The sequence below is a fragment of the Thermobia domestica genome, chromosome 12 (assembly GCF_964235325.1).
Source record: "Thermobia domestica chromosome 12, izTheDome1.hap1.1, whole genome shotgun sequence".
Classification (NCBI taxonomy): Eukaryota; Metazoa; Arthropoda; class Insecta; order Zygentoma; family Lepismatidae; genus Thermobia; species Thermobia domestica.
The window spans coordinates 194467944-194482861 of record NC_137465.1 but is presented as its reverse complement, the minus strand read 5'-3'; the positions used below and the strand labels follow the sequence as shown (position 1 = coordinate 194482861).

General features: G+C 37.8%; 1 protein-coding gene across 1 annotated transcript; it reads right to left on the bottom strand.

Annotated features, from left to right (window-relative positions):
- Nucleotides 1–6081: 6081 nt before the first annotated feature.
- On the bottom strand, nt 6082–6453 carry LOC145665840 (histone-lysine N-methyltransferase SETMAR-like). The gene has a single exon (XM_081732955.1). It carries the CDS (start codon nt 6451–6453, stop codon nt 6082–6084), a length of 372 nt encoding a protein of 123 aa, XP_081589081.1.
- Nucleotides 6454–14918: the final 8465 nt, after the last annotated feature.

Sequence of the window (14918 nt, the reverse complement as noted above, 5' to 3'; positions counted from 1 at the left end):
AGGTGAACCTGCTGTATATTAGACCTATATATCGGGTGAGGTAGATGAAGTGACACTCCGACAGAAATAATCTTACTCCCCAATAAACATAATTCAAATCCTATTATTGGGGGGGAGGGACAGTCTCCCCAGTTCCAAGATTGAGGGGGACATGTTCCCCTCACCCTCTCGGGATAAAAGGTAGTTAATTTTCATCTTCCCTATATTATTTATTACAGTATTTTAATAACGACAAAGCGAAAGCACATTTGACAGTGGCTCTTTGTAATTTAATAGGTAAGTCTTGCTCGGTAAAAGTTTATTTCTTTTCCACTTAATAATCTTTTAATTAGTTAATGCGTTTTTCATTTCTTTATTCTCTTCTCCCTTTTATTTCTTTCTTTTTTCCTTGTTTGAATCAATTTAATAAAACCATTTTGGAATTGAATTAGACTTTTCATATATTTTATTGGAGAAATTTTGTGTTTAAGTCCACTTGCCTTCAGAGTATTAAATTCCTGAAAAATCCTGTTGTTAAGTGGAAGCAAGGCAGAACATCATGCTTTTTATTTAATTATATAATTGGTTGAAAATATCCCAGTTGATCTCCTAGCTTAAAGAGTCTACTAAGCACTATATGTGGGTTTATTCCCTCTACGTGTGGGTAGCCCTTCTTTCTTTATTGTAGTAAGAGTAGGTGTTTCAAAGAAATATGTTTCCAGGATAGATCAAGATTAACGAACAGTGCTTTGGGGAAATCTAGATTTACCAACGGCGTTTCCTGTGGCCTTCATCCTTTTACAAAGCAAACCTTTTCTTGTTCATTTTATGTATAGTATTTATTTGTATATTTGTTCATTTATTGAACAATCCCCAGATAGAGCTCAGAGGCCAATTTGCACTGGATATTTGTTTATTTTTCACCTATTACAGGAAAGGAACATTCCAATTTACAATAGACTTACATAATTAGAAGCTTTATAAGTATTAAGCCACACAACAAAATAAAAGAGAAAGTGTTCAAAGTAAAAAATTAAATAGAATATAAACATATAATTAATATTACGAACATGAGAAAACAAAAATGAAATCTTTTACCTCCCACGTTTATGCCGGTTAGACTAAAGGAGACGGTGATGATGAGAAATGAATGAATGTTGGAATGAAGAAAGTTGGAGGAAACGGAAGAACCCCGAGAAAACCCACGTGAGAAAAACCACATGGTCCGAGCTGGGATCGAACCAGGGGCCTCATGACCCAATGTGAACTCTCATGAGAAAAAAGAAGTAAGAAATACATTTGTAGTAATTCCACTAATATGATACTCAAATATACAAATAGAAAGTTATAACCAGAATATTAATGTTAAAATTGAATATGTTAAAATAAGATTTCAATCCAAAGTCGTTAAACACAGGCACAAACGATTTAACATAACTGAAATACTTCCTTGTTGAAAACAATACAATCAATGTCGAGTTGAAATTAAGAATCTCTTATAATTAATTATTATTTTAAGGGTTTTTATATAAATTGAAGAAAACATAGCGAAATCTAAATGAACATTTTTTGTACTACCTTGAGCTCCGTGGCAAAGCGGTTAGCGTACACGCCTTTGGCGTGGGAGATCCAGGTTCAATTCCCGGTGGGAGATCATGTGGTTCGGATTCCACGTTTATTGGTACTCTCGTCTTATACAGTTTCACTGCTGAAAGGGATGTTAAACTCAAAATCAACTCAAATCCTGTACCAGGTTGTTATATAATCGACAAACTCTTTTAGTAGAGGAATTTAAATGTCATAATTTTAGGACTGTTGCAAATAAAAGGTAATCGATTTCTTTTCATTTTCCATTGAAATTCAATAGCCTTAGACCAGCGTTTCCCAACCTTTTTCAACTTACGGCACACTACGGGTGTAACTTGAATTCTCACGGCACACTCATAGATATTATTGTTATTATTATTATTATTTGCAAATATAAAATACCATGGTAATTTTCTTTCTGTGATTACTGATCTCCTCACAGAGATGAAAGCTTGATCACTGGTTTTCCCCTATACTAATTCATTATGCTTATTTTTATTCTAATTTTAAAATAGAGAACAATTGCAATGAAATATAGGACTCAGATTGTTAGAAATGCGCTTTCTTTTTCGAAAACTATCCAACCTTTCACTAAGAACGAAGATCACTAAATAATGAACAAACAAAGAAATGTCTTGTACTTTTAACTTTGCTGTTTTAACCAAAACCGGTGCATATAATTGCAATCATACAGCTTGCGATGCGTCGAAGTCAAAACACAACTGTTGAACAAAGAGTTGTTTTGTCATTCACGTGCGAATGAGTGTTCTACGAACGTTCACTTGACGCGTACAGTACAAGTGCTTCCATTTCAGATGTTAGTATGACTCTCAATTGAAACATAACATACCAGCTAACCGTGGAAATGTGTACGAGCCGAAATACTGTCTGCTACACAGTAATAGAGGTAGAATAATATATTACAATTACAGTAATTTTTTCCATGGTAGAAATTCATAGTAATGTAAAATACAAAAATATAGTATACATATTTTTTTTAATGTCTTGCAATTTGGTTGCTATAGAATTAATAATTTTGTTTCGATTTCCTCGCGGCACACCAGCGTTCCATTCGCGGCACACCAGTGTGCCTCGGCACACCGGTTGGGAAACGCTGCCTTAGACATTCTGTACAGTCGACAATTCCATTCAATAATTTGTAAAGAAAAGTTAGCTGAGTGCTTGTCTATAGTTGCCAAAGAGCTATAATCAAAAATACTCACTGCCAAAAGAGTTTGGTGCGATACCTTAACTTCATAAGAATTTATAATAAAATACCTTATAATGCAAGAATCACAAAAATGTATTTTGGATACGTTTAACATTTTTAATATAGTGTTTGTAACAAGGAGCCTAGACTATAAAGGCATAATCAACCCTAATATTGACAAGAGTGTTGAATACAGTTAATGAAACATGAAAAATTGTGGAAATCTTTAGTGTCCTAAAAGCCGAGAATCTTCATTACATACTTTTTGTACATGTAAATTAAAAAAATGAAATGAAATCTTTGAGTTTTACGTCCCACGGTTATGCCGGTTAGGCTAAAGAAGACGGTGATTATGAGAGATGAGTGAAATGGTGGAATGAAGAAAGTGGGAGGAAACTCGGGAGAACCCCGAGAAAACCCACGAGCACGGTGATTGTCCACCACAAAGTTCACTTGGCGGGGGCTGGGATCGAACCCGGGACCCCAAGCACCAGAGGTGAACGCTCTACCACTGAGCCACCGCGCCCCCCATGTAAATTAAAGCAGAAGCTATTATTGATGCGAATTTCCACATCATTCACCTTTTGGTATCGTTTGATATGTAAAAGTAATAGGCCTATATACGTAAAGGAAAATGCATGGTACCATTAGGAAACAACAAACAACAAAAGATATGATGAATGAAAGGGCTTCCAATTTAACGTAGCCCTGAATTGAGACTTGAATCCAGTGTAGTTGGTGGACGCACTGTGTATCATGCAAAATCAACTCTTACAATATACGACGTTCCTCCCCACCACAATATGTCACCACCAACACAGTTTGATAACAGGCTAATGGCACAGATGCGGTCAAAATACACAAAATGACAGGATTTAAAAAAATGTAGTAATACGAAAAGCGCTAGATGCTTGTACTACTACCACTACAAGTAGTATTATAGTACTACTAGTACTTCTATTTCGTCTACTTCTTCTACTACTACTACTTCTACTACTACTACTACTGCTACTACTACTAATACTACTACTTTTACTAATACTAATACTACTACTACTAATAATAATAATAATAATACAAGTACATCTTAAAATAAGAAATTGAAGTCTAAAAGCAGCAAATAGCTTAAAATGAAAGATAAAAATAAAGAAATTTTAAGAAAGCTTGGTAAATTCGTAGTTACGAAAAGAAACTGAAATACAGTTAATAAAACAGAGTAATGATGACTCTACAGGAAAGTAACATCGATAGGGAAAGAAAAACTAACCCGGGATGTACTTGGACCTGAACCCACAAAGTTGGGTAAGTGTATATATTTCCTGAAAGCTTGGGTCAAGGTAAGATAAAAACGGGTTATCAAAATTGGGGAGGTCTCCAGCATTCCACTTCAGGGCAGCACGTTACTTATTTTTATTAAAATCTTTAAGCGTGTCCATAAATTCCGTTGCGACTCCGAAAAATCTGAAATGGTGAGATAGATTGGAAACAGAAAAACATGTCTTTCTCATTTCAAAAGTACAGCGTATGAAAGTAAAATAAATTGTCCGAGGGTTCCCGGCAGGGTCCTAGACGGGCTCCAATTCAAAATATTTAAATGGAAAGGAGGGTCAACTTGTATATCGTATGAAAGTTGGTGTTAAATAAAAGAAGGGAAATCAATCACGACTCTCTACGATAAGGCTGTGCAAAATAGTGGTGGGTAAAAATATCAATACAATCTTCACTGCAAAGTCTATGGCCTCTCGTATGAATCTGAAACTGTGGGATAGGCGTAGAGACAAAAACACGGATACGTCATTATTTCAAAAGTATAATGATTCAAAGTAAAAAAATGTTCCGTGGTTGCTCGCAGGGTCCCAGACGGGGTCCAACTCAAACTGTTGAAATGGTAAGTGGTTCAAGTTGAGTATCGTATGAAAGCTTATGTTAAGTGAAAGAAGAGGAAACAAGTCTCGACTCTTGATGGAAAAGTTTATGGCCACTCCTATTAATCTGGTAAGAACAAAACAAAATATTAAAATGTATCAAAGGAAATGACTCGTGTCATTTTGCAATATTATCGACAGTCGAGACTTTAAAACAAAGCAAAAATAGCATATACATAACATACACTAAAGATCCTATGCACAACAAAAGCCAATTACTCGGTAAATGTCATACAGTGTCCACCTCGAACCTTGTTCGTGTAGGTGTCAACACAGGTCCCAGCGCTCACGGCGGCAGGACACAACTGACCAGGGCCTGCACTAAGTGCTCCGAGTGGGTCCTGGACCTCAAACCGTTGCACTGAGGACCAGAACCATAGAAGTCAATTGTGGAAAACTGAAATGACTAACACGGCTTAGGATCAATAAGGAAATCAAAGTTTGCGTGATCGCAGAAAAGTGAATGGGTGTTGTAGTGTGCAGTGTGGTGATAGTGGTATGTTGTTTTTATTACGGAAAAGTTGTGTTTTCACACACAGGAGTGTGCAGTGCTTATTTAAGCGTGCAATATTTAAATGCAAGTGTACAATAATGATGCTGAGTTCAGTGGTGCAAATATTATCATCCTCTATTAGAAGAATGTAGTAAAAATTTATTTTAAAAAAATCATACAGGAGGAAACCTAAATTTAAAAAATGTCAAAAATAATAAGAACAAAATAAAATAGGTGGAAAGCCTATCATACAGGTGAAACCTAAATCCAATGAAGATGATACAAAAAATAGGTGGAAGGTTATTATATAGGTGGAAAGCATATCATACAGGTGGAAGGCCATCACAGGTGAAATCCAAATCTAATGATGATGATGATACGAGGGCGGTTTGATAAGTCCGTGCAAAATTCAAAACTACTGCATTTTCAGGGATAACATTATTTTATTTTTCAACGTAGTCTCCTTTGAGGCTGATACACTTCGTCCAACGCTGCTCCAGTTTGTTGATCCCTTCTAAATAATATGATTGGTCCAACTCTGCAAAATAGGCACTAGTTGCTGCAACCACCTCCTCGTTTGACGAAAATCTGCGTCCCACCAACCATTTCTTCAGATAGGGAAACAAGTAGTAGTCCGAGGAAGCCAAATCTGGCGAATAAGGGGGATGCGGAAGGAGTTGGAATTTTAATTCCATCAATTTTGCGGCTACAATGACAGATGAGTGCACTGGGGAATTGTCGTGATGGAAAAGAACTTTTTTGTGGGCCAATCCTGGACGTTTTTCTTCCATCTCAGTTTTTAAACGGTCCAATAACGATGAATAATATTCACCTGTAATAGTTTTTCCCTTTGCTAAATAGTCGATGAAAATTATGCCTTGAGAATCCTAAAAGACAGTCGCCATCACTTTCCCAGCTGAAGGAACGGTCTTCGCCTTCTTTGGTGCAGATTCCCCGCTGGCAATCCATTGTTTGGACTGTGCCTTGGTTTCAGGTGTGTAATGATGTATCCACGTTTCGTCCACAGTGATGAAACGACACTTAAAGTCCTGTGGAATCCGTTGAAACAGCCGCAAACCGTCCTGGGAACACCTCACACGATTTCGTTTTTGATCCACTGTGAGCAATCGCGGCACCCATCGTGCGGATAGCTTTTTCATGCCCAAGTGTTGATGCAAAATATTATGTACCCTTTCACTAGAGATGCCCACAGTACTAGCAATCTCACGCATCTTCACTCGTCTATCATCCATGACCATATCATGGATTTTCTCAATGATTTTTGGTGTAGTGATCTCGATAGGGCGTCCAGAACGTTCACCGTCACTTGTGCTCATGTGGCCACTCCGAAAATTTTGAAACCACTTATACACTGTTCTAATCGAAGGTGCAGATTCACCATAATGTTTATCTAGCTTCTTCTTCGTCTTCTGAGGCGAAGTACCTTTCATAAAATAATGTTTGATCACCACACGAAATTCTCTTTCATCCATGTTTGTGAAACTCACTCGACTTACCCAATTTAACCGCACGCCAAACACAGAGCACTAAACAGATCTGGCTGCCACTTGGTGTATGTTCTTTCAAGAGATGTTACTAACTGACAATCACCTCGGTACGCACCAGTGTTGCCCTCTCTCGGACTTTGCACGGACTTATCTAACCGCCCTCGTAGTACAAAAATAGGTGGAAAGGATATTATATAGGTGGAAAGCTAATCATACAGGAGAAACCTGACTCAATGAGGAAGATGATCATAAAAACTAGGTGGAAAGCCTATCATACAGGTGAAACCTAGACCTATGAAGATGATGATAAACATACGAGAAAGGCTAAATATGATAAAAGGAACGAGGATGAAACAATTGAAGACTAGAGTAAGCTAAACTTGAGTCGAGAATAGAATAGAATAGGAAAGTTAGAAGATGAACAAATATTAGGTAGTTAGGAGTTTATATTTTAAAAAATTCTTTTTTTCTTTCTTTTTTTCTTTGTTGATTTTGTCTAAATTTTATTTTGTTGTTTCTTAGTGTTGTGGTTTCGTCCATTTTTCCTATCCCTCGTCCCTGTCCTCCCTTGTCCAAATTGAAAACCAAATGAATGATGAAAAATAATAAAGCAAAGAAGATTGCAATGATGATAGCCCTGTTTCGGTTAAACTTTCAGGTGCCGAAACTGAAAGGCGCGATCTGAGCAAAAACAAACAAAAAAAAAAAAAAAAAAAAAAAGAGACTTGTTCAATGTCCAATTCTGCATCATTTAACACGAACTTTCACATGATGTGCTTATTTACCCCTCTTGGTATTTGAAACTTTTGAGTTGAACCCGTCTGGGATCCTGCGGTTGAAACTGGGATATTTCTTTTTTCCTTTGATACATTCTAGCTTTTTCTACATTTGCCTCACCGTTTCATATTAATAGGAGTGGTCATAAACTTTTCAATAACATTTTGACCCACCGCCATTTTGCATAGGCTTATCATCAAGAGTCGAGACTTGTTTACTCTTCTTTCACTTAACATAAGCTTTGATACGATACTCAACTTCAACCCCTTTCCATTTCAACATTTTGAGTTGGACCCCGTCTGGGACCTTGCGAGAGACCATGGAACACTTTTTTTTTTACTTTGAATCATTATACTTTTGAAATAGTGACATATGCGTGTTTTTGTCTCTACACCTATCTCACAGTTTCGGATTCATACGAGAGGCCATAGACTTTGCAGTGAAGATTGTATTGTTATATTTACCCACCACTATTTTGCACAGCCTTATCGTAGAGAGTCGTGACTTGATTTCCCTTCTTATATTTAACACCAACTTTCACACGATATACAAGTTAACCCTCCTTTCCATTTAAAAATTTTGAATTGGAGTCCATCTAGGACCCTGCCGGGAACCCTGGGACAATTTATTTTAGTTTCATACGCTGTACGTTTGAAATGATGAAATAATGTTTTTCTGTTTTTAATCTATCTCACCATTTCAGATTTTTCGGGGTCGCAACAGACTTTATGAACACGCTTGAAGATTTTAATAAAAATAAGTAACGTGCTGCCCTGAAGCGGAATGCTGGAGACCTCCTCAATTTTGATAACCTGCTTTTATCTTACCTTGACCCAAGCTTTCAGGAAATATATACATCATTTCCACTTCGTGGGTTCAGGTTGAAGTACATTCCTAGTAAGAGAAGAAACCTTTCCTAATGTACAGAGGTTGTTTCCGATTTATGTTAACGAATACGACTTGCAGCTGTAGAGCGATAAAAGGAACGGACGGAACGAACAGCACCACAGCTGTGACAGAGATTCTTCAGAAGTGTTGTGAAGTGTACTCCCCCGTAATTAGTGCGTACAATTACCCACGATTACCGCCATATTGGGAAGGGTACATTACAGCTCTTTCCGACGCAAAATTTTCCTGTTCCGAGTGTTAAAAAAGGCAGTTTAAGAGGTATTATTTTACAATAAGACTAGGCTAGTTTGAGACTGCTCTAGAGAGCAAGAAACAAGAAAGTCCTCGGTCCGTCCTGAGCTGTACCTGGGAGATGATTCAGAAAATGAAAACCAGTTCGTCCGAGTCCTGCAACACAGAGCGTCATTTCACGTGCGTGCAGCTGGCCCATCCCAATTGAGCACAATTTTTAAAAATAGTACCAAAAATGTGCTAAAAATATACTTCACAAAATACAAAATTTTAAAAAATGTTCTCTTAAAATTACCGGAAATTGATGCTTTTCATTTTGATGCTTTTCTGGGAGCACAGTTTTAGCACTATTATTTGACACTAGTTTGGTGCCTCTTCCCCCCCCCCCCGTTGGGTTGGCGGGGCTAGCTTCACGTTAGTCCTGCCCAAATTCATCTTCTAATTTTCCGGTAATTTGAAGAGCACATTTTTTTTTAATTTTGTATTTTGTGAAGCACAATTTTAGCACATTTTTTGTACTATTTTAAAAAATTGTGCTCAATTGGGATGGGCCGGCTTAACGTACGTCGTCATTACAGTGAAAGTGGAGACCTCACTGATAACGGTGAGCACTAAGCCTATTATTAACCTTGATTTAAATCTATGGAAGTGGCGGAAACGTTGAGTTTATAAGGTGTTGCCCCAGGTCATTACTGAACGTGTCGCGAAGATGCTATATTCTGCCAATAAAATGTGGATATTCGTTACCATTTTAGATAAGATATTCGTTTATTTGACTATTATTACTGTCAATAAGGAGAAAGATATTTCTAATTGTCGTATTAGGAAGCAGTGTAAGGTTTCTCGAGGGTGTTTGTGGTCATTGCAAGATTCAGCTAAATGGCAAGATAATCATACGCAGCGTGAAAAATATCAAAGTCGATTCGGCCTACTACAATACCCGTCTTGACTCCGCTGATTTCAGAGAAGTTTCTCCTTTCTATGGTACAGATTCTCGTACGATATAACTCCATCAGGGAATACATTTACATCAATCGACCAGTTTTCTACGGATATCTAGCAAACAATTGAAGTACATGCTATTCCGTACAGCGGCGGCCCTATTTAGTAACCTTGTTAATTTATTACCGTGCCTATCGGTTGTTAGAAAGTTCCAATGTACGCAAACGAACTCGTTAAGTGGACGATCTAATGGTAAAATGAAATGCAATCAAATCTTTTAGTTTTACGTCCCACACTTACGGCTCGGCTAAAGGAGAGAGGATGAGAAATGAGTGCAATAGTGGAATAAATAAACTTTGAAGGAACGGGAGATCCCCTAGAAAAACAATACACACGGTGTTTGTCACCCTAAAGTCCAGTTGACGAGGGCTGAGATCGAACCAGGGACCTCATGCACCAGGGGTTGAACGATCTACCACTGAGTCACCGTGGCCCCAAAGTCAAATGCTGTTGGAGTGGCCTAATATCGACATGATCGTCTTTAGCAGTTTATTACATTCACGTTAAGAGACTCACTTTTATTACATTGCACATCGCCGACAGTGGCTGCATTGTATTTCATAAGATAAGGAATACTTATTTTAACTGTAATGGATCAGAATCAACATTTGTACTACATTTTATATACATTTTTTTGACGCTGTATGAAAATGTCTTCCTTTATGATCTAGCTTCAAAATTTTAATTATTATCAACGTGATTTCCTCAAAAGTCACAACTGAAACAGTCATACCTAAATATGCAATTTAAAATAGTAAGGAGCTTCATATGTTATCTTAGGTCTGAATATTGCTAGACTGGATCAAAAGACGCATATCAATGGTTCAATCCTCGTTTGGTATACTTTGAGTTTTGTGCAAGCAAAGATGCGGATTAAATGGAACAACATCTCTACTTATGATTGGGAAATTCAAACTCTGAAGAGTAGTTCTGATTATCACAAAATTTTAGTTTCTTTCTTTCACGTATCCTCTCTTTTTGAAGAAGGTTTCCCTGAACACTTTCATAGGCCACACACATACACTTCCGACCATCCTGTTGAGCATCTCCATTCGTTTAAGCCTTTCTGGTTGACCTATAACGCCGGTACCAGGAGCTTAAGTTAAGATCTCTGCTTGAGGTTATTGGCTAAAGGATTTTCATCCCCCGCTCCCACTATTTCTATCACACACACACACACAGTTGCCGCAACCTTTGAGGTCTTCCTGAAGTTTCCTCAGAGTTCATGTATGTAGGCTCTCTCTCTCGCCCCTTCGGTTAGCGACAAAGACGGAGATGGTTTTCTTTAATGGAGAAACGCCGACTAAAAGGTGGTGGGAGACGACGTTACTATTTCACTTGTTCAGAGCAGCAACGGTCGGGTGTGACAAGGTTCCAGCGGAGCTTTGCACAACTAAGTCACTTGGTTTTCATTTCGTAACTACTTGCCTGTTTCAGAATTCCAAATACTTGTGGTTAACGATTTATCAATTTTAGGGAGCTTTTGGAATTTAGTTAAAGGATCAGCAACTTTGTTAAAGCAAATAAATTTTAAACACTTAACCCTATTTTGTTTTTAACTAATGCATCTGGAATAGTTTCTTTAAATTTCTCTCACTGTTAATTGACCTGCATAGATGATATTTATGAAATTTCAGTCTGTCTAATACATGTTTCTATTGGGGATATATCAGGTTTAAAATACAAGGTTGTTTTGGAAAATTATAAAGCCGTATGGCCCAATATGGAGGGTTCAGATCACAATGTAGGGTTCAAATAAAATTACCAAAGTAGTGGGAGAAAGAGATATAAAGTTTGTACTGTGTACTGAAGATATGGAAATGTTAAAATTGTTTTTTCAGTTCATAATAGCTTTTTAAATACAATATCTCAACATGAATCTTTTTACAATCTAAAAAGAGCATCATACCAAGATGTTAAACGTGAAATATGTCGAAATGACTTGATTCCTTCTTGCAATGAATTAGCCATATATTGATAGCTTAAAAAGAAACTAAAATTACAAATTTGTTTAACAAATGAATGTGAAAGGGATATCATCATAGTGATAAATGCGTATTGAGTTTAACAGTGTAACTTTATTGATTGATTGTGATGTCCTTTTCAGCAGCGAGATGGGATGGGATGGGATTTAGATTTCTTGGCTTTCGGAATCTGAGGCCATTTAGCCCTTCACGTTTTGAGGGATGACATCCCTCGGCGAGCACGCAATCCTGGGAAAGGGAAGGAAGAAAGAATTGGGAAAGGAAGGAAGCGGCCTGGGACCTATAAGTTAGGTACCACCCCAGCATTTGCCTGGTGGGAATAAGGAAAACCCAGAAAAAACTCATTCAAAGTGGCTGGCCTGAAAAAGCGTTTTACACTTCTTCGACCGAGTGCCCCCACCGGGAATCGAACCCGGGACCGCTCGCGAGAGCGTTAGCGACTACGCTACGCGGGGCCACTTTCAGCAGCGAGATTATATGAGACGTGTCCCTACAGCTTGGGATCATAATCATATAAGTTCTCACCTGAAATTGAACCCGGGGCTCCCAAAGCCAAAGGTGAGTATGCTAACCGCTTAATCACGAGGAAGTTCTGTTGAGTTTCTACGTCACACAATTACACTGTGAGGGTAACGAAACCGCTGATGATATTAATGATAATATTGGATTGAAGAAAATGGAAGAGAAAGTAGGAACCCTGAGGAAACCCATGCACATTGTAAGAAGAAAGTAAAAACCCTGAGGAAACCCATGCATATTGTACACAAGAAAGTGGAAGAGAAAGTAGGAACCCTGTTGAAACCCATGCATATTGTACAGAAGAAAGTGGAAGAGAAAGTAGGAACCCTGTTGAAACCCATGCATATTGTACAGAAGAAAGTGGAAGAGAAAGTAGGAACACTGAGGAAACCCATGCATATTGTACACAAGAAAGTGGAAGAGAAAGTATGAACCCTGAGGAAACCCATGCATATCGTACATAAGAAAGTGGAAGAGAAAGTAGGAACACTGAGGAAAACCATGCATATTGTACAGAAGAAAGTGGAAGAGAAAGTAGGAACCCTGAGGAAACCCATGCATATTGTACAGAAGAAAGTGGAAGACAAAGTAGGAATCCTGAGGAAAACCATGCATATTGTACAGAAGAAAGTGGAAGAGAGAGTAGGAACACTGAGGAAACCCATGCATATTGTACAGAAGAAAGCGGAAGACAAAGTAGGAACCCTGAGAAAACCCATGCATATTGTACAGAAGAAAGTGTAAGAGAAAGTAGGAACCCGGTTGAAACCCATGCATATTGTACAGAAGAAAGTAGGAACCGTGAGGAAACCCATGCATATTGTACAGAAGAAGGTAGGAACCCAGAGGAAACCCATGCATATTGTTCAGAAGAAAGTGGAAGAGAAAGTAGGAACCCTGAGGAAACCCATGCATATTGTACAGAAGAAGGTGGAAGACAAAGTAGGAACCCTGAGGAAACCCATGCATATTGTACAGAAGAAAGTGGAAGAGAAAGTAGGAACTCTGTTGAAACCCATGCATATTGTACAGTAGAAAGTAGGAACCCTGAGGAAACCCATGCATATTGTACAGAAGAAAGTGGAAGACAAAGTAGGAACCCTGAGGAAACCCATGCATATTGTACAGAAGAAAGTGAAAGAGAAAGTAGGAACACTGAGGAAACCCATGCATATTGTACGGAAGAAAGTGGAAGAGAAAGTAGGAACACTGAGGAAACCCATGCATATTGTAGAGAAGAAAGTGGAAGAGAAAGTAGGAACCCGGTTTTTTGATATATCTACAAAATGAAATATCTACATTTTGATTGTTTTGAGAACAACAGTAAGAAAGGCGGTTTTTTGATAATTAACACTACTGTTAAAGACTATGTTTTTTTCGGCGTCAATGTACACTAAGTGTTCATTGACGCCGAAAAGAAAACAAAGTCTTTAACAGTATTGTTAATTATCAAAAATCGCCTTTTTTACTGTTGTTCTCAAAACAATCAAAATGTAGATATTTCCTTTTACCTTTGGACGGCCGCCCGGATAGTGTGCTCTCCAAAGGAAAAAGAAAGCATCCCTCATACGTGACCAAATTAAAGTCATAGATAGGGGTTTTGTCTTAGGAAAGTTCAAGTTGCTTATCCCGCTGTGCACCGTAATTGTTCGCTATCAGAGAGACTTACTTTTTGTGAGAAATCAATAGTGAGACTACTTGTCCCGGTAAAATATGTTGTGTTACTATTTCTGTATGATAAGAAATGAAGTATTCCCTAGTAGCCGAGATAACTTGCAAAACGCTTGCTGTAAGCTTGCATTGCAAGTCAGCCAAACATGCGTCCGGCTTGATTGAAAAGCGTGCAAGCATGATTCCAGTAACGAAGTTACAAGGGGGCAACCTTATATTCAGTGTTCCATTCAAGCTTCATGCAAGCGTTTTACGCTGGAGACAAGTCAATAGCCAATGAGCACCTAGTGATGCTATGACGCTCTGCTAAGGATCTAAATTATCGCTTGCAAGTACAAAAAAGCAGATTTAATGAAAGCACGCGTTGAAAGGGCAAGTGTAGAAAGTCAAAACTCACGCACGCGCCATCTGGCCCAAAACTTTTTTTGCTACTTGGGTTAATTTTCCATCACAGAGTTGAAAAGTAGAAAGTTCTCATTATTTTCACTCATGTAAGTAGGAACCTTTGATGTAACTTAAGTGAAATGGATTTTGACAACAATTTTCTCCGATTAATATTCACACGTGATTCTCATGTTTCTTGTTCTGAATTCCAAATTGTATCTGCATTAACTGGCGTTACGGAATATATATGTACATTTCTGTAAGGAAATTAGTTTAATATTAACTATTTCAACGAGGCAAATGTTTGGAAATAGGTAATCAGATCATATTCGATGTATATATATAAAACATAAAATACTTAAGAAGAAATTGATAAATGATGGAACAGCCTGACATCTGTTAGTTTGCCATTTTCCGCAAAGATAGCCAATAGAAACAAAGGATTTGGGAAAAGAAAAAGAACAGAAGAGTACTAATTTCCCTTCTTTAACCCTTAGAATCGCACGCTAGTTTGTGCCATTAAAAAAAAATGTAATCTACTGTATGTTCAGAAACGTTTCAAATAGACTTACGTTTTACATTTACTTCATTTTTAAGACGCTGCTGGGTAACACTTTCGATCCGGGGCTAATCTGACATTGTTTATTCCAGTATCCTTGTTTTTTTCAAGACCTTGTTTTAAAAAATATAGCACATTGCTAAATAATAATAGACGCAGTAAAAGCATTGTAAAGACAT

Excerpts from the sequence above, each read along its gene's own strand:
- LOC145665840 (XM_081732955.1), bottom strand. The coding sequence starts at position 6,453 with ATGGTCATGGATGATAGACGAGTGAAGATGCGTGAGATTGCTAGTACT.